Source organism: Protomyctophum bolini (genome assembly GCF_963924005.1).
Source record: "Protomyctophum bolini genome assembly, chromosome: 23".
In the NCBI taxonomy this organism is placed as follows: Eukaryota; Metazoa; Chordata; class Actinopteri; order Myctophiformes; family Myctophidae; genus Protomyctophum; species Protomyctophum bolini.
Window position 1 is genome coordinate 13,122,130 of NC_137884.1, and position 24,477 is coordinate 13,146,606.

Consider the following 24,477-nt stretch of genomic DNA (forward strand, 5'->3'; position numbering starts at 1 on the left):
TTGCACACTGGACGCGTTTTTCAGAAAACCGATGGAGAAACGGCGCTAGAAATTATTATTTTTAATAACTTATAGCTGCCCGTTAACTATTATTAATGGAATTTGTATTCATTTCTAGATCCAAGTAATGATTAGTAACATCCAGGTTGAATGTAGATGTAGGAGCTGATGGGTGGTTGTAATGTATATATTTCTCTCCTCCAGGGGCAGAAGACAGAAGCAGAGAAGTACTACCAGAAAGCCATTCAGCTAGACCCCACCAAAGGAAACTGCTACATGCATTATGGTAAGAAATACAGCGTTCATCATCATTTCACTTGAATTTCACATGAACGTTTCTTTTACAAAACCAACCAGGTGGCCCGGGCGGCTAGTGTAGCGGCATTAACGCATGCATGAAACACAACCCCTTTTTCAGAACAACAGCATCGGACTCAATAAACTGCACAACTGCAAGCCATTCTCATACTGACAGTAAAACGTGATACCACATCTCATCCACGCCTCTCTGCCAAAGCAGCATTTCATATCGCTTTGGAAGGGACGGAGTGCTTTTCTCCCTGCATGTCTCTATCTACAGGATATTCATAGGAAATGAAATGTGGCCCCTCTGGCCGAAAGAGCAATTGTCTGCGGTCACCCTCTCTGTCGCTATCTCCCTCAATTCCTCCCGCTGCTTTCCCCGTGTGTCTTTTGGGGGTTTGAGTTGTGTTTGGGTTTTGCGCGTAGGTTGCTGTCTTTGGACTGGGGCTGTTTCCTCATCCTGAGATCCACACACTCTTTTCTTTCTCTACCCTCTCAATGTTATCTTGCAGTCTCTTGTTCTGGTTGAGGATTATTTGGAATGGTACCGCTCCCTTATCCTAATGCTGGACATTGCGTGTGACTGACACACTCACGCACAGGGTGTGATTGACAATCATACACTGGTGTGTATGATTGTCGTGTCTCGTGTGTGTGCGTGTGTGCATGCGGACGCGCGCACACAGGAGTGCAAGGAAGTGAGAACAGAGATGGTAAAAGCCCACCAGAGGTCAGATAACAGAGATGAGCCTCCTTTCCTGTCATTGTTTTCAGCTAAAACACATGTTTACATGTGGGGAACATGTGTGTATCATCTCATTCAAATAGCAGATCTACATGCTCACGAACCTCTTTTCGGTAAATATAAAAGAGTTGTAGAGTACAGAGTGAAAAGTCAAGTTTACTAAATATTGAGTGTTTTAGGTCGCCTTCACACCAGGATGTTATACTGCGATTAAAACGAATCCTGCTGTGTATTGTCGGAAAGTGTGCTTCGTTTGGCAGGTGTGAAGGCTCATTCGAATTCCGGTGCGGATCAGACAATTGCATTATAGTTCGCCAAAAATCTGGGGTTTCGCTTCGCTTCCGAGAGCACCTGACTTCAATTCACTGCAGGTGTGAATGCAATCAGCATCAAATAAAGGAAACGAAGCAAACAAATATGTCCCTTTACCGTGCGTGGATAGACAAGGTCAAATGAGGAGACCGAAGCCCTCATATAAATATAGTCAGACGAACATGTTAATCAATTGCTTATAAAAACACTGCAGTGTACAGAATATTCTGTCTTTCTGTCTGTGCGTAAACATGGAGCGCTGTCACTGTGTGGGGAGGAGTGGGGACTTTCTTCACCTTGTTTAAATATAAATACTCCACAATTAAACATGTTTAGCTCAGCAGGATCTATAAACTGTAGCTAACATGGCGCGCACACACACACACACACACACACACACACACACGCAAATGCAGCAAATAAAAAATGCAAGAATGATGCAACTTCACCCACCAATCGCAAAAAGTCTACCGGAGTACAGGTGAGAATGCGACCTAAGTGGTTAAGTCTGAAAACACACATTCATATGAATTCAACACTGATAGTGCCGTCCGTCTATGAATCTATGAAAAAGTTGAATCTGCTAAAAAACTGTGTGTGTGTGTGTGGGGGGGGGGGGGGGGGGGGGGGGGGGGGGGGGTTCCTGCTTCTCTCAGCTCTCTCTCAGCTAAGGGGTCCTTGGTCTGAAAAACCTGCTGCACACGATTAAAATAAACAGTCTTCTGTTTCTTTTAATCGTTTTTAATTATAGACACTCTCTCTGCCAGGTGGCAGCACGGCCTCCCATCGGAAAACACATCAAACACCTCCTATCCTCATCATCTGTATTTGCACACCTCAACGGACGGAACACAATGACCTCTCTCTCCTCTCCCCCTCTCTCTCCCTCGTCTTCTTACCAAAGCACTTCTCTCTCTACTGTACCTCTCTGCTTCTTTTGCCAAATGCAATTAGTCATCTTTATAATCACTTTCTATTTGTAAAATCTACAAGATTTGTTTTTACATGCATGGCTTCCGTACGAGTAGCATATTGCAAGTTCCACATTCTCTTGATTACTTTCACATTTCTATGTCGGGTGGAAACATATTTATGTCCAAAACTTAGGACTGTTATTCTTGAGGGGCATGTGGCAGCCAAGTCTATGGACTTTTTATGTTTCAGTTTAGTTCAGTTTCAGTTTATTTCCAGCTCATTTGGACAACAAAGGGTGCATAAATTGTACAATTAGTGCAATTTGGACATAATCTTTAGATACCTCCATAAACTTACACAGTGTACACATCAAAAAGCAACACAGTAGGCAATGATGTGTTTTATTTTCCAGAAGCGATTCTTTTACAATGGTCTCAATTTCTTTCTCTTCTCAAGTAGGGCTCAAGTATAGTCCCATTTTCTCCAGCCTCTACTCTTTCTTCACGAGGTCCTTTAGCCTCCTCTGTATGTTCCAGAGCGTGTCGGCGCTCTTCCTCAGCCGTGCCACCTCCTCGCCGGTCAGGGTCACGTTGACCACGGCCGCCACGCCGCCGCCGCTCAGCACGCAGGGCAGCGACAGGAACACCTGCTCCTCGATGCCGTACATGCCCTTGACCATGGTGGAGACGGGGTGAACGCGGCCCAGATTCCTGAGGACGCTCTCGGCCAGGTCGGCCACACTCAGGCCGACGGCCCAGCTGGTGTAGCCCTTTAGCCTGATCACCTGGTGCGCACCGTCCACCACCGCCTCGTGCACGGCCGCCCACCGCTCCTCGTCGGTGTGCGTGCCGATCTCGGGGTGCAGCGTCCGCAGGCTGACGCCACCCGCACTGGCGCCGCTCCACACGGGCACGCTGGTGTCCCCGTGCTCGCCCAGCACCCAGGCGTCGACGGCCGCGGCGTGGACTCCCAGACGCTCCGCCATCAGGTGGCGGAAGCGCGCCGAGTCCAGGCTGGTGCCGCTGCCGAGGACGCGGCGCTCGGGCAGCCCGCTGAGCTTCCAGGCGACGTAGGTCATGACGTCGACGGGGTTGGTGACCACGATGATGGTGCAGCCGGGGCTGTACCTCACCACCTGCGGCACGATCTGCCGGAAAACCTCCACGTTCCTCTCCACCAGGTCCAGGCGGCTCTCGCCCTCTGCCTGACGCACGCCTGCCGTCACGATCACCAGCCGGGAGTGGGCCGACGCGGCGTAGTCCTTGCCGCCGACTATCCTGGGGGTCTTGAGGAAGACGATGGCGTGCTGCAGGTCCATGGCCTCGCCCTTGGCGCGGTCCTCCATTGCGTCCACCAGGCACAGCTCGTCGGGCAGGTTGCGGAGCAGGATGCTAACGGCGGAGGCCATGCCCACCTGGCCCACTCCCACCACCGTCACCTTGTTCCTGGGGGGCTCGGGGGGTCCGGCGGCGGCTTTGGGGGTCAGGAGCTTCTGCTGCACTGACGACATGGTCGCAGATCTTTCTAAGATCAATTCATGTTTTGTTCCAGAGGAAAGAAGTGAATATTAAAGCATTGACAGTAAAAAATAAAATAAATATATTAAAATTCTACTTGTCGATTCGGTAAATTAGTCTCTTACTTTGTTTAAGAAGTTAATCTCTTATATAGGCTGCATCGACAGAGTCCTGGTCTGACCTCATCTACATGCAAACTGTCGATTTGTGCCACAAGCCGTTGCACTTCGCCCCCTTTGTATTTGCATTGCTATCTTGCCAATATTTGAAGTTACATCATGGCAAAGTAACTACAGGAACCCACACTGTCGATGCCTATGCAGGGTGCAGGGTTGCAGTGGGCACGTCCAACTCGTTTGCGGTGGTTTTTGAAAACCTTATGCCCATACCAAAAATCTAAAACGAAAAGCCACATTTTTTATGAGTTCCTCCCCAGCTATTATGGAGGGCAGACAGCGGGATAGAAGGTTCTGGGGTGGTCCCACGGTGTAGCTCTTGTTGCACTAGGTATGTTGGCTGGGGGGATATGCTGGAGGGTGATGCATAGGCCTAAACGACTGTTAGGGTTGTATGTGACACTGTGCCTTATTCTTTTTGTGTGTATATTTGAGGGGCGCTATCCTCTCCAACGCCTGGCTTCCGTGCGTGGCAGCCAAGACAATGGACTTTCTACGTTTTTCTTATTCATGTCACATGACATGTGTGATGTCATGTGACAGCCAAGTCTATGGACTTTTAGGTTTCAGACATAATTTTAACCCTTTAACACCGTTTCAAAAATCACATACTGTAGTAGTAGGACTTGACATTTTGTCAGTCGTGAGATTGTATTTTAAATTTAAATGTAATTTTATTTTTATTGAATCCATGTTAACAACTTCAACTAATTGAAGCGCTTTTCATCAGCTCGTTCTCCGTCTCCTGGTCAGTTTCTACTGGAACAGTCTCAGAGAAAGACCTTTAACTTTATCCCTGGTTCTCTGTCTCCATGCAGGTCAGTTTCTACTGGAACAGTCTCAGAGAAAGACCTTTAACTTTATCCCTGGTTCTCTGTCTCCATGCAGGTCAGTTTCTACTGGAACAGTCTCGAGTGGAGGAAGCTGCAGAGATGGCAGAGAAAGCAGCAGAGCTGGACCACTCAGAGTTCGATGTGGTGTTCAGCGCTGCTCACATGCTCAGGTTGGTGTGGCGCGTCGGGATCCCATTCCGAGCGGCATAAGCGGAGGTCTCCGTCCTATCAAATAATCCCGCTCGTCGCCCAGGACGGAGATTAATCACAGGACGGATGGATTAACCCATTTAGGCCTGACTTCAACATTTAAAAAATATCTTCTAATTCCTCCAGTTTTCTGAAAGAAATATTTTTAAAAAATAGCAGACCTACAAGCTCGTAGCGCGCCACTCGGTGGCGCGCTATGAGTTTGTAGATCTGCTATTTTTCAATAGCTAAATTATAACATAATGTTTAAAACACCAAAAGGGGTTCCCGCCCAACATGGGTTAATGATTTTAGTGGATGAGAGGAAAAATCTTCAAACGTGAATAACTCTTGATCTAAATCAATCCGTCCAATTCTAACCAAAGATTATGTTTTTGACGGCCCGTCGCATTTTTCAACACGCTGGAAACGATTGTACCAATTATACCACCTTGTTTTAAAGATCAATTGCAAGGAACTGTAAATGTACAGTACTTGGAAATATATATTTTATCAAAGCTATATAACAGACAGTACAGTACAAACGGTATATAATTAGTATCCATCAGAGTGGCTTTTAAACAAACCCAGCCATGCCACCCGATAACTCTCCATTACATCTCGCCAAGCACATCTGCAAACATCATAGCGTTTCTGTCGGGCAGAAACCTTTTATCTCCATCATTTTTACGTTTCTTTTTTTTGGGGTTGTAAATTAACACCCGACTTGATCCTACTACAGCGTCACACAAAAGCATCTAAAAGCAGATCCACAAGCTTGAAATGTGGCAACGCGTTTTGCACATTGTACTATATCTGCTATTTTTTGTTATTTAACCCATTCTGACCTGAGATCAGATTCATATGAGGTTTCCACTGGACACACACTGGTCTGATTAACCCATTCTGACCTGAGATCAGATTCTAAAAATGTCAGTCGTTCTTCGATTTTTCAAAAATAGCAGACCTACAAGCTCGTATCGCGCCACTCGGTGGCGCGATATGAGCTTGTAGATCTGCTATTTTTCAATAGGTAAAGCATAACATGATGCTAACACCAAAATGGGTGCCCGGTCAGAATGGGTTAAACGGTAACAGTTGTAAACGCACTCTGCTCTTTGCAACTTAGAGAACGTATTGGGAGCTCATTAAACTGCTTCTTGCTCTACATATCTGGGGAAGTCATTAGTGCTCTCCAGTATCTTCAACTGAAACACAGGTCACTACAAAGGATCTGTTAAATGTTTTAAGTGTCTCAGAAGAACTTGGCTGAGGTTTTGCTCTTGAGTTGTCAGAGTAAATCTATGAGGTTAATCATTCTGCTTTATTTATTATTTTCGTCTCAAGCAACTCTGTGACAGATACTCTTAATGCCATTAAGAGAGAGTTACGGCGCTCCCACAGACTTCCGTTGTGTAATATTCAATAATTTAATACCAAAACCAACTTACAGTTGATTTGGTTTGTATTTGTTTTCGGTGCAGTGCTCAGAGTGAGATAAGAACAAGAATAACAGGAAGAACCGGACCAAATAGTTTAAAAAAAAGAAACAAATTGAGAAACAAATAAATTAGTTTCAGTATGATTCACATAAAAGATCAGCTGGAAACAATGCACTCCATAATTTAATTAACTTTGGCACACAGCAAGTGCACGTCATGCCCTGTTGGCATACAGAGGTACTGTATGGAGCTGTTTAACTATTGGCACCTCACATACTGAGTTATGCCAGACTGCTCGCTGGTGGTCTGTTTCCTCACCAACTTCTGGCCCTCGGTGTTTCACACTGACGAATGATACAAACAACAGGAAGTTCAAGGAAAGGTCATTCATGTTCAGAAAGTACAGTAGCAAGCAACAGATCCAGTCTCTGACCATCCCCGCTATGTGATTATACCAGCTATTCTAATAAACCATATCCACACGCCTTAAACGCAGCAGCCATTTTTCTTGTATGTCCACTCAACCGCAGTGCATTTGTGGTCACTTTAGATGTTAGCTAGACATCGTCTATGTTGGGTGGAAACCTCATATGTCTAAAACTGTTCAAAAGCTGCAAAAGTAGCAGATCTACAAGAGGTTGTTGATCGGAATGGCATCCTTTGGTTAGACATAGCATTGGTTAGACAAAAGGTTGGTGAGGGGTGTGTTAAGACGACCGGATTAAGGTTGCGTTAAGAGGTGCGTTAAGGGTTGGGAGAGGGTTAAGGTTACTGTAGGTTTAGGTGTGCTGCCCCGTGGGAGGTTAGGGTGAGGGTTTGAGATAGGTTGTAGGACTAATCTGGTCTAACCAATGACTAGTCTGTGGATCTGATATGCTTTTGTCACCAAACTATTAACTATTTTGTGATGCTTCATTCATCCAGGTTGATGCTTTCATTAGAGGTGCAAAATCATCCTCATCATTACGTGGCTTCATTGAATCGTTATGTCTCCTTCTGTGTGTGGATGCACTCACGATGACACCACATCGGTTTAAAGTTCATGTGAATTAATTGCCTGTGTGTACGGATCTTTAGACATATATTGTGACAGACATGAGAGTTGAAATACTAGGGGACAGAAGTCCTGAGCTAAGTGTACTCTACTGTCAACTGATTAAGAGAATTAAGTTGAAAGACTCTCAGTGAACAGTCTATATAGAAACCTCTCACAAGGTGTATTGTCTTTGGATTCTTTATTTTTCATGACAAACCAACGCGTTTTAGCTACTCAGGCCTTCATCATCGCTTCAAAGGCTCATCCGCACCACACCACAATGCAGCAAAATGGATACCGTTTGGATAATTATGTTTATTGGAAACCACTTCAATCCCAATCCAGGATAATCAAAAAACGTCAAAAACCTTTCATTGTGTTCTACCTTCACAGACAGGCCAGTCTGAACGACGCAGCAGAGAGGCAATATGAGAGAGCTGCTACCTTAAGACCTGACGTGAGTACCCGGCCTGCTTCTCCTGTTAGCAGTAGCACACACCACTCACGTACGCACGCACGCACACACACACACACACACACACACACACACACACACGCACACACGCACGCACACGCGCTCACACACACACACACACACACACACACACACACACACACCAGAAACAGGCACTCCGATGAACGTGTATCTCCACCAGGCTTGGGGGAGAAATTGAAGGCAATTATAGCCAATCAGAACTGTATTATGAATAATCTGAATGATACATGTTCATCACATGAGTCTCGCTGCTATGGGTTATAGTTCCAAACATTGGAACTATCCCATTGAGATAGAATGAGCATTTCCGCATTCCATTGTTACAATAGGAGTCAACGCTAGTGTCGTCACTCTCATACAGTACTAGATGATGCTGCACACGATGAAACACATTGTGAGTGAGGGGGGGTGAAAGGGGAAATTCTGCATACATAGCCTAGTACTTTCACCTTTGGTACTTTCAGTATATTTGACAATACCTTTGTACTTTTATTCAAGTAAAATGTAAAATAAATACAGGACTTTTACTTGTAACTGTTATTTCTATGTTTTGGTATTGCTTATCCACCACTGCGTGAGACTAAGACATCATATTATATTAGTGATGCAAGAGAATACGTCCCGATGATCTGCCCTTTCTAGTATCATACTGAAAGTAGGTAGGCCTATATGTGCTATATAATCCCAGTAGAGTTGCAGGCTGAGGCGTATCAGATCTCTCCTGCAGTGGATGTCGGGTTAGGATGTTTGGATCTGTTCAGGCTTAACGGTATCAATCAGTCACTTCAAAGGAAGCGGGCGCGTGGACTCGTCTGGGAGAGGTAATTTAAAGTCGCGGGAGCCCCTGTGTTTTCAGACGGGCCTACATGGAGCTTCCTGTGGTCATTTGTCATGTGTGTCTGCTTTGGGTGACGGCGTGCTGCGTGACTTATGTGGTCTTGTTGTCGGGGCTGGTGAGAGGCTTTGGCTTTCTTTCATCTCCGTACAAAGTCCAGTGCAGAGAGAAGCAAGCCAGTGTAATCAATCAACGGGACACTGCGGTGATGATATCGATGCATTTTCTTGGGTACGATTTTGAAAGCTGTTGAGATGTGTCGTTGAGATACTACGGAACCACAAGAAGTCACTGCAGTTGCCTGGAAAGTGTTGATTGTGCGTGCGTGCGTGCGTCTGAAGCTAATCTCTCATACCACTAGCTAAGGTTGTCAAGGAATATCATGTTTTGAATGGGGAATATAAATTGCTGCCTTCAGGAAGGAGATACAGGCTAAATTAGTCCTTTGTCCATCAGTCGATTTTGAGGCTTAGTTTAGAGTCTGTCCAGGGGTAGGTTGCTCTTGTCTTCGTGTTATTATGTAATGTATGTAATTAATTTTGTTGTGTTTCTGTTAATTTCAAAATATGTGTTGCATACAGTACATGGCTACTGAGTCAAAAGATGCATTTAAGAGTGAGCAGATAATAAAGAGATTTCGTATTGTATTTCTTCTGCACACTGACAGCAGGCCAAGCGAGGGCTTCAATTCTCTAATTCATTTTTTTTAAACAGACTATAACTTAATTTCACGGTGTAGTAGTCTACTTGCCAGCCCATAGAGTCCCATTGTGAACCCGGACATTTTGAGTACCCTAACGTTTTAAGTTAGAAATGTTGAGTATGGGTCCCCAGCATCTAGAAACTCCCGGATGCTAACTTGCATATGTTGGGCAATTTTCATAATTAGCATAATAGGCTGGGGTACCATTGACAACCAATATAAGGCAATTTTTTCTAAATTGTCAAAGTAGGGGGTTTTCATGATTCTGAATCCATTCCAAGCATTGGTTTTGCACTAAAAACACTGCTACGGCCATAGCCGTCACCACAAATGTGATGAGGTCAGCCCATTTGGGCAAGTGCCTATGGCCAAATTTAGGCCAAGGAGTGTGCTAAATGAATGCTTGCAATGGATTCAGAATCATGAATCATGTCACATGCTACTTAAAGCATAATATAATGAAAATGTCAAAGGTTTGCCTTGAATAGGTTGTTAATAGTACCCCATCTTATTATGCTAATTTTGAAAATTGCCCAACATAAGCAAGTTAGCATCCGGCAGGGTACTCAAAATGTCTACATTCACATTCTGGAAAGTGGACTATATGTTTGTGGACAGACCAAAGAAACAGCATCACTATCTTCAGTTTGAAGAGACAGGTTGATTTAGTCTGTGGATTCTTCCCTACACACAGACAGGACACATGTAAACAGAGCTCCATGTCTAACAGCCTCTGGTCCCTTTGCTGTGATTAAAGTCCACAGAGTTTATACTGTATTTATCACCCAGTTGTTTACAGTGATGGTGGGCCATCGTTTATCTAGCCCAGCATGTTGCTGCTGCTTACATGTGGTTCCTGTACATTACAGAAAGCAGATCCACGAGATTTAGACCGTCAACACTTTGGTGTGATGCTACAGTACATTTAAAGGTATCTTAAAATCTGCCGATCGAGACTACATTATTCAAATTCCTCGCACGTTGACTCGTTACATTAGGGAGCCATAAACAAACCCTGCTCTTTAAAAGCACAGTGTATAAACTCTACTTGAGGAACAGAATGTAAACGTGTTGAAATAGCAGAGGGTGTACCTCAAGCCAAGCCAAGGTTGTCGTGTTTGGGGGAAGAAAAAAAGACTGTTGCCAAAGACTGTGCCAAAGACACTAACCATATGTCACACACACTCAGGGTTCCCAGGCCAAGGGAATGAGTCCCATCTGGGGAGGTGAGGCGTAAAAGAGGTGAGGATGAGATTTGGGCGTGTTAACAGTGGCTTGCAGAGAGCTCCGTCCGTGACCTTGGACTCGAGAGATTCCTATATGCGGTCGATACTGTGGTTTCGGCAGCTGCTTTCGATTGGCCACACTTCAAGAAGAGACGATTTGGTTCCAATGTCTCGGTAATAACGCTCTGCTATACATGGGTTTCTTTGTTGATGTCATAAAATATACTCAGATACAGTGGTGGAAGTACAAAAGGAATGGTGGTGGAAGTACAAAAGGAATGGCAAGATTAAATATGCTTAAATTATTAAGCATAGTGAAATTACTCATAATCCAAAATGTCCCGTTTCATACTGTATGTATATAATGGGTTAAAATATTTTGAAAAGACCAGATCTATAGTACAAGGCAAGCTCACAACGCGTCCCATCGCGGATGTTTTGTGAGCTTGTAGATCTGCTATTCTCAAATTGCTTAACTATAGGGCTGAAGTCATTACGTTTTATAATGATTCAAATCCTTAAAGTAACTACCGGTAGTAAGAAAAGTATTCAAATAAATGTAAAAAAGAGAGAAAAAAAAGGAAATACTCCAGTAAAGTAAAAGTACCTCAAAGTTGTACTTACGTACAGTACTTGAGTAAATGTATTTGGGCTAACAGTACTTTCCACAACTGCTTAGACAGGCACACACGCACACAGTACCAGTATATCATTCACCATTGTTTTTTTTACTTTGTTCTGTGCATTTCTTAAGGTCATTTCACGGCACTAACCAAAAGAAAACAAAACACTTTGAAATGTGACCGTGACTGACTGCTACTCTACTGTGAGGACACATTTTGAGGTGTAATTTAATGCATATTCTGATCTACTCAGCTCAGGCAAGCTTCACCCTGAGCCCCTCCTGCCTTAATGTACCACAAAAACCTGGCAGCTTTCCTGAATTGCAGCTCGTATATCAGAGCGTGTGTCAAACCTTCAGCGCTGAAGCACTGAAGGACACACTTTAAATAGCTTTGCCAAAAGATGAATTCAAGACAATCCAGTAGACCAGTACGTGGCTGCAGTGCAAGAAGCCGCTTAAATACAGAAGAATGAAAAGCGCTGCATTGCTGTAACTCAACACCCGGATATGACACACATTTATCCAATAGAGCATTTTGGACTTGTTTTATACTATTTGATAAATGCATTTCTAAAGGAGCGCCAAGATCTTGTAAAACCTGATCATAACCACAATTTACCCATGTGTAAGCTGTTGCCTAAGCACTCCCATTCTGGAGTGTGTGTGTGTGTGTGTGTGTGCGTGTGTGTGTGTGTGTGTGTGCGTCTATATGCCTCACTGTACTGTACTGTACTGTACTCTTTAATTTTACTTCGAGCGTGATATTTATAGGCCTAAACAAAATAAGTTTTATATTAATATAATGTATGAGAATAATTTGTAGGCTACTTTATGTATGATGTTATCCATGAATATCCACTTCAAATATGGAGCTCTACATCACTTCCCCCATAAACCCTAACTTAATACCTAACTGTCCTCGTCACCGCCGTGCCATGAAGACTAGACGGCGCCTAATGCTGTTTGTTTGTTTGCTTCCTTCCTGCCAGTACCCAGCTGCCCTGATGAACCTCGGCGCCATCCTCCACCTCAACGGGAAGCTTCCTCAGGCAGAAGACAACTACCTGCGGGCGCTGCAGCTCAAACCGGACGACCTCATCACACAGTCGAACCTGAGGAAGCTGTGGAACGTCATGGAGAGACAAGGACTCAGCAATATGCAGGTGGAGAGACAAGGACTCAGCAATATGCAGGTGGAGAGACAAGGACTCCGCACTACGCCTGTGTCTGGGACCCCGAAGAGAGGAGACCCCCTGAACTGAAAGAGAATACAAGGCTCTCTGTCTGTCCCTTCAATGAAGACTGGGTGTGTCTGTCTGTCCGTCCGTCCCCCAGGGCTCTGGTATGAACATACTGTATGAAGAAACAAACTTTTAAAAGACTATGAAATGGAAAACCTGTTGTCCTCGTTAGAACAGGATGCAGGGTGGCAGTTTTGGGGTACTGTGTTCAAAATGATGGCATGAGGGTTATGGTCCTGCACCAGCCCAGTGTGGTGGGAGACAAAACAGTCTAATGTCAATTGTTCAATGAAATACAGCCTGTTTTAGCCCATTAAGACCTGAGACCGATTCTACAAATGCCTTCTAAATCTTTTTTCAAAACATTTCAAAAATGCTTTTTGAATAGCCAAATCTGACAAATAAAATCCTCAGGGTTATGAATAACCCTGGACCTTTCCTGCCCGTGCTCATCATGATTTGAAAGGGACAGAAAACAACGAATGGACAGTATTAAAGCATGCCAACGCAAAACATCTCTAGGTCCTGCCCGCGACGATGCATTCAGAAGCCTAAGTGTAAATAATCGTTGCATCTTGTTAAAACACCAGGCGGTAAGGTGAGGTTGGTACACAGCTGAATGACACACTGTCAACACACTCACTCGCCAAACAGCCTATCGTGCCATTCTCAAAAAAACAGTTAAAGTGATGGACGTGCCATCTAAGGCGGACTTTGAACCACGAGAGGCACCGCCGAGTGTTGGCCTCAGCTGACTCAGCGCTGTTCGAGTTCATGTCACGATAGGGACAGAATGGCAACCCCCCCCCCCCCCCCCATAGTCCAGTGGTTTTCAACCAATGGTCCTTGAGGGGGTTCCAGGTGGTCCCCAGCTAAACGATGGAGAGAGTATTGTATTGTATAACATCTGCATTACATAATCTACACAATTAGAGAATGTAGAATAATTGTTATTTTGTTCATTTCCCTGTTATCTCTCCTATGGTACCAACATCAATACAGCATGGAATTAATAATGGGCCTTGATATGACAAGGGCTGAAAACCACTAGTCAACGTGTGCCCCCGCAGGTACCCCGCCAAGTCAAACGTTTAGTCAAATCCGTCCCGCGCTGTCTTGGGAGAATGAGTTGACTGAGAACTGCAGACCTCCTGCATTTGATCTTTTTGATGGCAAAATGTAAAACGGATCGAGGGGAATCTCTTCAACTGTGCCAAAGCCACCTGTAATAATGAGTCTTCTTTAATAGCGCCTCTCGTGCCGAGCGACGAAAGGTTATCGCTTTTTTGTATTGTGCTGTGTCAAATGGAAATGTTTTATTTGATCTCATCTGATCGGATGAGGATTTTAATTTATTAATTAATATGTGATACTTGTTGTAAAAAAAAATACCAACACTGTGCCCTTCTTTCATTGTCACCTTAACCACTTAAGCCGTACATACTTTGTCAAACAAAGGATAACGAAATTAGCCAATGTGGATCTGCTATTTTCACTATTTATTTAATATTGCAAGATGTTTTTGAAATGTGGGGGGGGGGGGGGTGAATTGTGACAATTTTCACCTATAATGACGTGCCCAAAATAGGGACGCCTGGGTGAAAATGGTTAACTGGTTTAATAGGTGATGTCATGTCCCCGCTTCCTCACTTCCTCAAACAGGTACATCAGTGGTTCTCAACCTTTTCAGGTCGGGCCCCCGAAATATTCATATTTGAACTGGGGACCCTCCAAAATATTCATATTTGAACTGGGGACCCTCAAAAATATTCATATTTGAACTGTGGACCCTCCAAAATATTCATATTTAAACTGGGGACCCACAAAATATTCATATTTGAACTGGGGACCCACCCAAAATTATCATATTTAAACTGTGGACCCACCAAAATGATAATATTTGAACTGGGGACCCCACACCCTGACAAGCACTTGGAATTGTAGGCATCACATTTAGTTTGACTCGGTTCAACATAGAAATATTGTGGAAAATAGCAGATCTACAAACTCAAAACACCTCGCAAGGTGAGGCGTTGTGAGCTTGTAGATCAGGTATTTTCACAAATCTTGCCTCTTTCTTTTATTATTTGACAATTTTGGCCAATGTTTGACCAGCTCTTATAGTAGTTTGTTGACTACTTTAATGCAATAATGGTCTTTTTAATTTCTTTCTTTTTTTGAGCTATTAAAAAGGTCTTGAAAGTCCTTAAAGTCACTTCACTGTCATCTGGGACCCCCGAAAAGAATCATGTCGGGACCTCTGACCCCACAGGTTGCGAACCACTACGGTAGAGAACATGAAATGACATTACGTTGTCTTCCCGTCTCTCTGCTCAGGAACACCAGGTGGTAGTGATGGTCACAGAAGGTCTGTTGACACAGAGAGAGCAAGTTCAACTCACAATAGGGCATTGCAGTGACGGCCATCGACATTTCCGGGAAAAAAAGAAAAAAACAATTATTTGACCAAGCCCCCCAGGCTCCTGGTGAATGATGACCATAAAACATTGAATTCTCTGTAAAAATAAATAAATACAAAAATCTAATATTTTATGGTCATGATTGCACCTGGGTGGATGGCTTGTTTCCAGGCTTAAAATAATTTATATAAATATTTTCGGAAATCTCACCACACAATGGCCACCACTGCTATGCCCTATAGGAGATTGTGTGGTGTGCATTTGTAGCCTTACTGTATGTGTTGTGTTTTGTAAAAGCCAAGTGAACAGTTTTCCACAATAAAAATGATGACAACTCTTGGCTCATGTTAATCTGACTTTAAAAGTGTTAATCTGTATTTACAGCTTTGAGTGTAAAAAGTTAAATTAACACACTGGTTTAGGACAAATACGCACTCTGACACTCTTTTCAAAGAGAAACAGTAAACCGGTTAGACTCGTTCAGATCAACATGGCATTGAGTGAACTGGCTAACAATGAGTTCACAAAATCTATTCGCGGTGATGTAAGTGATATTGTTTTAGTTCAAACCAAAAAAGTATTTTGTTAAAAAAGAATCATCGTTTTTGGGAAGCAATAAAGCACTGCAGTACAGTAACAGTGCTGAAACACTGGAACTCAGGGCTGTATTTTGCACGCCGCCGTGTCCGTTATCCCTAAACGTTTTCGCTCAACTTATGTCTTTGGGCAGTACATCTTTGGACAGTGGGTGATAAATCCCCTCACATTTGCGTACTGTATAAACGACCTCCATGGACAGAGAACAACACACATTGTTCTGGCTGTGACCCCCGTCTCAGTGTTCCTCTAGATTTCCCAGGTCAGGTCATGCTACTGTAGCTCAACACCCAATGAGGAAGTACTTTGATGCCCTTGCTGGGAGATGGGCCAAGGACGAGAGAACTGATATGGTGTACAGTATGTAAGTAAGCAGGGTTGGCTTTGGAGGTGGGGGCTCATGTCTCTGTTATGTCTCACTGACAGCTGTTCGATGGTGCTGCCAGTGTTGCCAACTCTCCAGTAACGGAAGTAGCTAGTGGCGCCTCGAAAAGCCGCTAAAAGTCGCCAGGGGTGGGATATGCGCGCGCGTAGCGCGCGCCGCCCCTAGCGACTTTTTTGCGTCCCTAGCGACTTTTAGGCGCCCCTTAGTGCACTTAGTTTGTATCATCTCTTCATTTGATAACACATCGTTTAAACTCATTGTAATATTTAAAAAAAAACATACCTCAATTCAACTAATGTTTAGAACGCTATTTTGTTCCGATCCATACAGGAATTAGAAGGTTAATACTTTATGCATCCGAGTGTGTATTTTATTTTTACTAGCAGACTAAACTGAGCTGCCAGTGCTTCCTCCTTTCTTGCTCTGTCGAGCTCGAGGGGCGCGTTCGGAAATACCGCACCGGAGCGCACTCGCCTAGGCAGAGCAAGAAAGGAGGAAGCACTGGTAGACAGTCTGTGCAGTGTGCACATAACCGAGCCGAGGAAGCCACTGAGCCTGCTGTGAGCCAGACCAGACGCGCCGACCACTTTTAGTTTTGCCAATTTCGCGGATTTGAGGCTGAGAAAAAAAAAAAAAAGATTTTATCTCTGGCGCATATCTGGCGCCTGTCAACACGATTTGTCCCCAATTCACCAGGGGAAAAAAGCTAGATTTCTCGCCAGAAGCTTTTCACTAATTCAGTCGCTAGGGGGGTCTGGAAAGAAGCTAAATATGACGACAAATCCGCTAAGTTGGCAACACTGGGTGCTGCTCATTGTATGTTCCTGCATGCCTTGTGATGATTGGGGGGGATTATCTGGGATCGATTACTTCAGTCTTTTTTACTACAAGATGATGTGATGTTGCTGCTTCTCCGGTTGTTGTTATATTGTTTACTCTGAGTTTGAAAGTTAAGAAGAGTTGTGTTAACCTGTGTCATGGTCCACTGATTCACAAACACAATAGTCTCTGCTTCTGATATCCAATCAGGGTTGAGAACCCACACTATCAACTCAACTTTCCAATTTTGTCTACTCAGTTTTAGTTTTGTTTGTTTCATCACTTCCAATTTATTTATCCTGTATTGTGTATGAACGTGTTCTCTCTCCTGTTTGGTGAGTATCCAGATCTGAACGTATATTTTACTGCACAAAGGAAGCCTATCCGAAAATATAGCTATTTAACACTTTACAAAGTAATTAGTATACGTAAGAGTGCTTAAAATACTGTGTATTGTCACAGATCATTCAATAAATAGCTGTATGTTCTACTGTATACATGTATTTCAAACTCATCCTAAGGCTAGAAAAAATAATAATAACAACCAGGTGCTCACAGGAGGTAAAGAAATATATGTAAATGGTGCTCACTATGCTCACAGATAAAAACAACAATCACTAAAAAAGAGGGACAGTCTTTATTTATTTACTGCCAACATGTTTGATGTTGATTGATGATGTAGTGATTGTAGACTACTGTAGGTCATTTGTTGAAATCAAGAATCTCTTTCTCAGTTACTGTGAATATCATATTAAGTAATCTATATATCTGACATTCAAGGACAGGTTAAGACTCGACATGGAGCAGGAAATTGCTATGGAGAGAAGTCTTTCCAAATCACTAGGGAGGGAAAAAACTGAATGGCTGGAAAATGGAAATGAACAGTTTACATGATATAGTACACATAGTACATACATAACACCTTCCCTAATGATATCTGGTCTCAGTATTTATTTATGGTGTATTGTCTCTATAATTAAGGTTATTGTAGCAGTCAATTTAATGTTTTGTAATCGCTAATGGCCGAGACAGTGGCCTTGTGGTTATCCGCCCTGAAACTGGGAGGTGGGGGTTCAATCCCCAGCCGGGTCATACCAAAGACTGTAAAAATGGGACCCAATGCCTCCCAATGGGTTTGATTGGGGGGTCAAATCAATTAATCAAATGATTCCCGGCAGCTCACCGCTCCTTGGCTGCAGCTCAATGCTCAATATGGGACAAACTTGTCTGAACGAGTGTCAATTGAGCCTGTTGCCTGTGTGCAGGGGACAGTTTTGGTGAGTTGTCTACACTTTTTGGTGAGTTGTCCGGACAACTCACCAAAAAGTGTAAAAGGGGTGAGTCATCTTGTTACCATGAAGGAAGTCCTTAATCAAGGAGAGGGAGAGAAGAGTGAGAACAAACACAGAGGAGAACTGCAGACAGAGTGAAAAGCTAAACTTCTGTTTAAGAAAATATAGAATAATACATGTCAGTTTGACATTAGGTTGTTGTGAGGAGCAACATTGAGTCATCTAAAGCAGTACTGATATGCTGATTTCATTTGCAAACCCTGGTGAGTGACAAACAGTGTTTGATGCAGCTGCTATGTGGCTAACATGAGTCAAGTCCCAGCACTGCTGGTGACAGTGTGTTTGTTCAAATGAAGAATTGAGTAATGCAACTGTAATTTAAACTTTGTTTAGTGTTTTAATGGTTGTTACTGTTACTGTAAGTCATTACCATTTTTGTGTTGATCCCCGGAGCTGACAGAACGTCGAGGTCCTTTGGTCATACAGACATGAACTGACTCCACACATCATTAGTAAACTGTACTCTGGGCCGTTGGCAACAACCTGCAGTGTTACAGACAGGAACTGTTTCCCTTCATCTACTCTTCTCTGCATCCCTGCATGAAGAGAATTCATTAGTAATGTACAGTATTAAGCTCTCTAAACCAGGGGTCTTCAACCGGGGGTCTGTGACGCCCCCGGGGGGTCCTCAGTTACTGCAGGGGGGGCGGCAAATCTTTTTTACATTAACCACTTGAACCCTTGCATCCCTATTCTGAAGAGAACTTTAGTCAATAGATGATCTCTAGATCGGCTATTTTCCATACACGGATGATGGTGTTGTCAAATAAGTCTATATGAAATGTCTGTCTATGAAATCTATGAAAAGGTTTAATCTGCAACACAATTTTATTATTAACATGTAGTGGGGGTCCCTGCTTCATCTCTGTCTCTGCTAAGGGGTCCTAATTGGTCTGAAAAACGTCGTTCTAATCTAAATCAACACATAGGATAGGCTAAAGATTCTCAGTAATTTAAGATGATCGGGATTCGGAAACCCCCAGGGATGAAAATAGTGAAGCTCAAGCTTGTAGAGCTGCTATTTTTTACCAAAATGTTTGCCCCAGAATAGAGACGCTGGCGTGCAAGTGATTAAATGTTTGCCCCAGAATAGAGACGCTGGCGTGCAAGTGATTAAACCACATGGAAAAACATCTCCTATTCTGATTTTAACCAACTCTTCTCTTTTCTCAACAGACCTGCTGTGACCATGGCGACCATGATGTGCCTGGGCAGAGAGAAGGAAAGAAGAGGTAAAAACTATTTAATCTACCGTGGCTGGCCAGACTATTTAATGAGTGGGAAGTGGAAAATAGTGAAAATAGCAGATATAGCTCACGATGCACGTTGTGAGCTTTATTGGCTATTTTTGCTATTCTTCCTGTGCCGAAAAGGGCACAGTGCTGTTTTTTTCATACACTTCAAATTCAAATCCAATTCAATGATCAGATGAGATCAAATAACACATTGTCATTTGACACAACACAAATATAACAGCGATAGCCTTTTGTTGCTTGTGTGGAGGTGTAAGACTCTTTCTTGTTATAGGCCATCGGTAATCTCCCATCTTACATTTGTTAAAAATTTTAACTATAGTTTACTTTGTCCAAAACTCCCTCAATAGTGGCTCAAATCATATCCCCATCTAAATCTGAAGCTGGAAAAGGAAACCTTGCATATTTCCGGCCCTGTGTGTATGCGTGGAACGACCTGCAGACCAGATCCCTCTGGTGAGTTTTAATGACCACACTTCCAAGACATTGCTCCTGCTTTGTTGTTGCTCTTAGTTTTATATTGGTCACTTTGTAGTTATTATTTTTCTTTTTTAATAACCTTGAGCTTCCTAGGTAGTGGGTATTGTTTTTACAGATGTTATGTCTGTCATTGCTATTGTCCTGTATGTTTTGTTACTGGCAAAGCTGTGTAACATTTATGCCTCTTGGCCAGTTCACATCGTAAAAGAGAGACTAAATAAATAAAATGGAATACAATATTACATATTGGCACAGCTGAAGAGATAGGCCTCTCCATCTGTTTTCCATTTTGCCACCAATAAACAGATGAAATGCTGGAGGTCTGACGCACTTCTCAGTGTGTCAGTCAGCTGTTTGTACTGATATGTAAGCTTATGAATACATGGTCGGGGAGGGTCCCGGGGGGCAGTATACCTCTAGATGGGCTATGTCGGCAAGCTTTGATATGGTTCATTCCTTGTTTTCTGTCCTTTTCAAATCACGATGAGCATAGGAAGGAAGGAAGGAAGGAAGGGTCCAGGGTTATTGATATCCCTGAGGATTAGTGGTTTTTATTTGCCACCAAAAAATACTTTCTTATGATGATACAGTAGGTAACTTCATTGAAGGGACAGACAGACGGAGAGCCTTGTATTCTCTTTCAGTTCAGGGGGTCTCCTCTCTTCGGGGTCCCAGACACAGGCGTATAGATAGATAAGATAGATAAGTGCTGAGAGTCCTAGTCCGTTCCACAGCTTCCTCGGGTTGGACTGTGTGATGAGGTCGTCTGGTTTGAACTGCAGGTCCAAGTCCAAAATGCTCTATTGGATAAATGTGTGTCATATCCGGGTGTTGAGTTACAGCAATGCAGCACTTTTCATTCTTCTGTATTTAAGCGGCTTCTTGCACTGCAGCCACGTACTGGTCTACTGGATTGCCTTGAATTCATCTTTTGGCAAAGCTATTTAAAGTGTGTCCTTCAGTGCTTCAGTGCTGAAGGTTTGACACACGCTCTGATATACGAGCTGCATTTCAGGAAAGCCGCCAGTTTTTAGTGGTACATTAAGGCAGGAGGGGCTCAGGGTGAAGCTTGCTTTAGCCGAGTAGATCAAAATATGCATTAAATTATACCTCAAAACAAAATGTGTCCTCACAGTAGAGTAGCAGTCAGTGTTAAGTTTTCTTTCGGTTAGTGCTGTGAAATTACATCACTTTTCTACTTATCTTCATATAATTGGTCCTCGTGTGTGTGTGTGTGTGTGTGTGTGTGTGTGTGTGTGTGTGTGATCAACTAATAAACACATGTATAGCAGTATGTTATCGATGCCATTTAATCAAAGTATATCTTAAAGTGTGGCCAATTGAAAGCAGCTGCTGAAACCCAGAATATCGGCATATAATCCACAGTCATGGACAGAACTCCCATCAAGCCACTGTTGACCAGTGTTGGGCTTGTTACTAATATATAGCTCATTGCTGTGACTGTCGGAAAGAAACCTTATCTCAATATTTTAACTGTTTGCTTTCTTTGTAATGAATGCCCTACTTGCCCTACACAAGTATTGAAAATATCTGATCTACAAGCTTGAAATGACGCACAAAGCGACGCGTCTTGAGCTTGTCGATCTTCTACTTTTTACAGAGCCTAGTTCCTCCACATGCCAGAATTGTACCTCTCAGTCCCGACATAGTAGTTCCGGAGTGGTTCCAACGGATTGGTTCCAACGGATTGTGGGTCCGATCGAGTTTAGCTACTGGGACGTAAGTCCCCGGCTGGGTCACCCGAGTGAGGGGTATGATGTTCGCGAGACCCGAAACCCTGATGATCTTGGGATACTGTACATCACTGTACATTATTATTTTCGTTCCGTTTTGAATTTGAATCCTGAAAAGTAACAGCTTTGGACATTCCACATCCACACCCTAAAATCCCCAGAGTTGGTGTGCTTGCGAACGGGCCCATTCATTTGCTTAAATTTGTACCCTTGTACAACATTGTACGTAATTTGTATGTTTGTATCTGAATTATTTTCCGCGTTTAATCTTCTTGTTTTGTGTCGTTTACTTCTGTTTCTTTTGTAAAGCAATTTGTAACCCAGTTTTGGAAGGTGCTATATAAATACAGTTTTATCAGAGTTACACTTACACTTATCTTCTAGATAAGGAATTGAGCTAAATAATGCATTCAAGAAGATGGACTATGTCTATGCCGACATACCTGGACAGCATAGAACATAAACGATTATTATATTCATCTTTTTCAAATGGGACTCCTTCCCTGAACTCGGGTTCACTTCTCTTCAGTCTTTACCTGCTAGTTCAACAAGTTTACATTCTGTTTCTCGTAGTAGAGTTACGCTGGCTTTTAAGAGCAGGGTTTGTTTATCTCTCCTAATGTAAAGATTCAACGTGTGAGGAATGTCTCGAGCAGCAGATTTTAAGATACCTTGAAATGACTCATGTACTGTAGCATCAGGCCAAAGTGGTGACGGTCTAAATCTCGTGGATCTGCTTTCTGTAATGTACAGGAACCACATGTAAGCAGCAGCAACATGCTAGGCTAGATAAACGATGGTCCACCATCACTGTAAACAACTGGGTGATAAATACAGTATAAACTCTATGGACTTTAATCACAGCAAAGGGACCAGAGGCTGTTAGACATGGAGCTCTGTTTACATGTGTCCATGTGGGCAGGAAAGAATCCACAGACTAAAATCAACGATTCCTCTCTTCGGCTTAAAGGCAGTGATGTATATTCTAGACAGAGCTGGTCGGTCAACAACATAAACAGACAGTGGGAATTTGTTTACTTCTTGAATCTTAAATCCAACATTTAGTCAGTGGGATAGCCAATGCAGAGGTTAAAAGTGGTACCATTATCACACTGTGCTGAACTAAAATGTGTTCCTTAAAATGGTAATGCTTCGATTGTTTGTGTTCATGAAGAAGCCGCTTATATCGTTTTTGCTCCGTGGATGGGACATTTACATTGAAAAGCTATCGGATGGACACGTGGATAACAGCATGGTTGTGTGCAATATCGGAGGGAGGTTCCATAATCCATATGTAGTCCCTCCGAAATTGCACACTGACGATTGATTGATAGAATAGAATTGTAAAACTAGGCTGTTCCACTGATAGAATTGTAAAACGCAGTCGTTCGACTGATAGAATTGTAAAACTAGGCCGTTCGATTGATAGAATTGTAAAACTCAGCCGTTCGATTGATAGACTTGTAAAACTAGGATCCTTTTCCAAAAATGATTAATGAAGTATACTCTCACTGTTTTCCCACAATTGTGAAAACTATTGATGTGGTAATAAATATGTTTTTTTAATAGTGCTGCTCACCAACCTGAGCATGTGAGCAGCGCTGAACACCACATCAAACTCTGAGTGGTCCAGCTCTGCTGCTTTCTCTGCTATCTCTGCAGCTTCCTCCACTTATAAAACCCTTGAGAGCTTGTAAGGATGAGATATGGAGAACGTTGTCGACAAACAAAGGAAGAGGGGACAGAAAAAGTCAATCAAAGAGACGAACGTGGAAGTATCCTCCACAGACAAAGAGACAATGGAGAGAGAGGTTTTTGTTCCGCCCCGCTGATGATGTGCAAACACACAGTGGATGAGGATAGGAGGTGTTTGATGTGTTTTCCGGTGGGAGGCCGTGCCGCCACCTGGCGCTGACACCACTGCTGCTCAGTCAGCAGACACAAATTAACTCCAGGGTCTGACCACAGATGTACTGTAGGAGAGAGGAGGAAAATGTGTTCCTTAAAATGGTAATGCTTCGATTGTTTGTGTTCATGAAGATGTACAGATGTACTGTAGGAGAGATGTATGGAGGGTTGAGACAGAGAGAGAGAGAGAGACTGTAATGAAGAACAGGCGTCTTCAACGTTTCATATTCATATTAAATAGCCGATCTACAAGCTCACAACATGCTTGTAGATCTGCTATTGCTGGCGCTGCTATCACACAAAGATTGTTACTGTCGTAACTCTGAGGACCACCTAGGGGTCCCGAACCCCCGTTGAAGACCCCTGGTCTATAAGGTAGAAGAACAGAGTGTGTTTCTGTAAAGTATGTTTGGTAAAAATGCATGAATATTAGCTCCAGGCTGTGAATGAGATGATACGATACACACATGTTCCCTGCATGTAAACATGTGTTTTAACTGTGAACAATGACAGGAAAGGAGGCTCATCTCTGTTATCTGACCTCTGGTGGGCTTTTCACCCCCTCTCGTGTGTGTGTGTGTGTGTGTGTGTGTGTGTGAGACCCAGACCCTACAGAAACATGATGACACAAAATAACATGCACACGTACACATGTACATCCACCCCGAATGAGGAATGTCCAGCATTAGGAGCCCAAATAATCCTCACCCAGAACCAGAGACTGCAAGATAACATTGAGAGGGAAGAGAAAGAAAAGAGTGTGTGGATCTCAGGAAGAGGAAACAGCCCCAGTCCAAAGACAGCAACCTACGCGCAAAACCCAAACACAACTCAAACCCCCAAAAGACACACAGGGAAAGCAGCGGGAGGAATTGAGGGAGATAGCGACAGAGAGGGTGACCGCAGACAATTGCT

The 24,477-nt window shown here is 43.3% G+C and overlaps 2 protein-coding genes across 2 annotated transcripts in view; one reads left to right on the forward strand and one right to left on the reverse strand.

Moving 5' to 3' along the window:
* Positions 1–15,340, forward strand: part of tmtc2a (transmembrane O-mannosyltransferase targeting cadherins 2a) — a 70,558-nt gene extending 55,218 nt beyond the window's left edge. Inside the window, exons 9-12 of the mRNA XM_080758005.1 lie at positions 205–286; positions 4,857–4,971; positions 7,862–7,925; positions 12,343–15,340. Of these exons, the coding sequence (XP_080614131.1) occupies positions 205–286; positions 4,857–4,971; positions 7,862–7,925; positions 12,343–12,615 (534 nt within the window). The 3' untranslated portion in view covers positions 12,616–15,340. The remainder of the gene's footprint in view (positions 1–204; positions 287–4,856; positions 4,972–7,861; positions 7,926–12,342) is intronic.
* LOC308310572 (L-lactate dehydrogenase B chain-like) lies at positions 2,766–3,785 on the reverse strand (the record flags this gene model as incomplete). The annotated part of the gene is made up of 1 exon (XM_080756958.1): positions 2,766–3,785. The coding sequence occupies one exon, from the start codon at positions 3,783–3,785 to the stop codon at positions 2,766–2,768; it is 1,020 nt and encodes a 339-aa protein (XP_080613084.1).
* Positions 15,341–24,477: the final 9,137 nt, after the last annotated feature.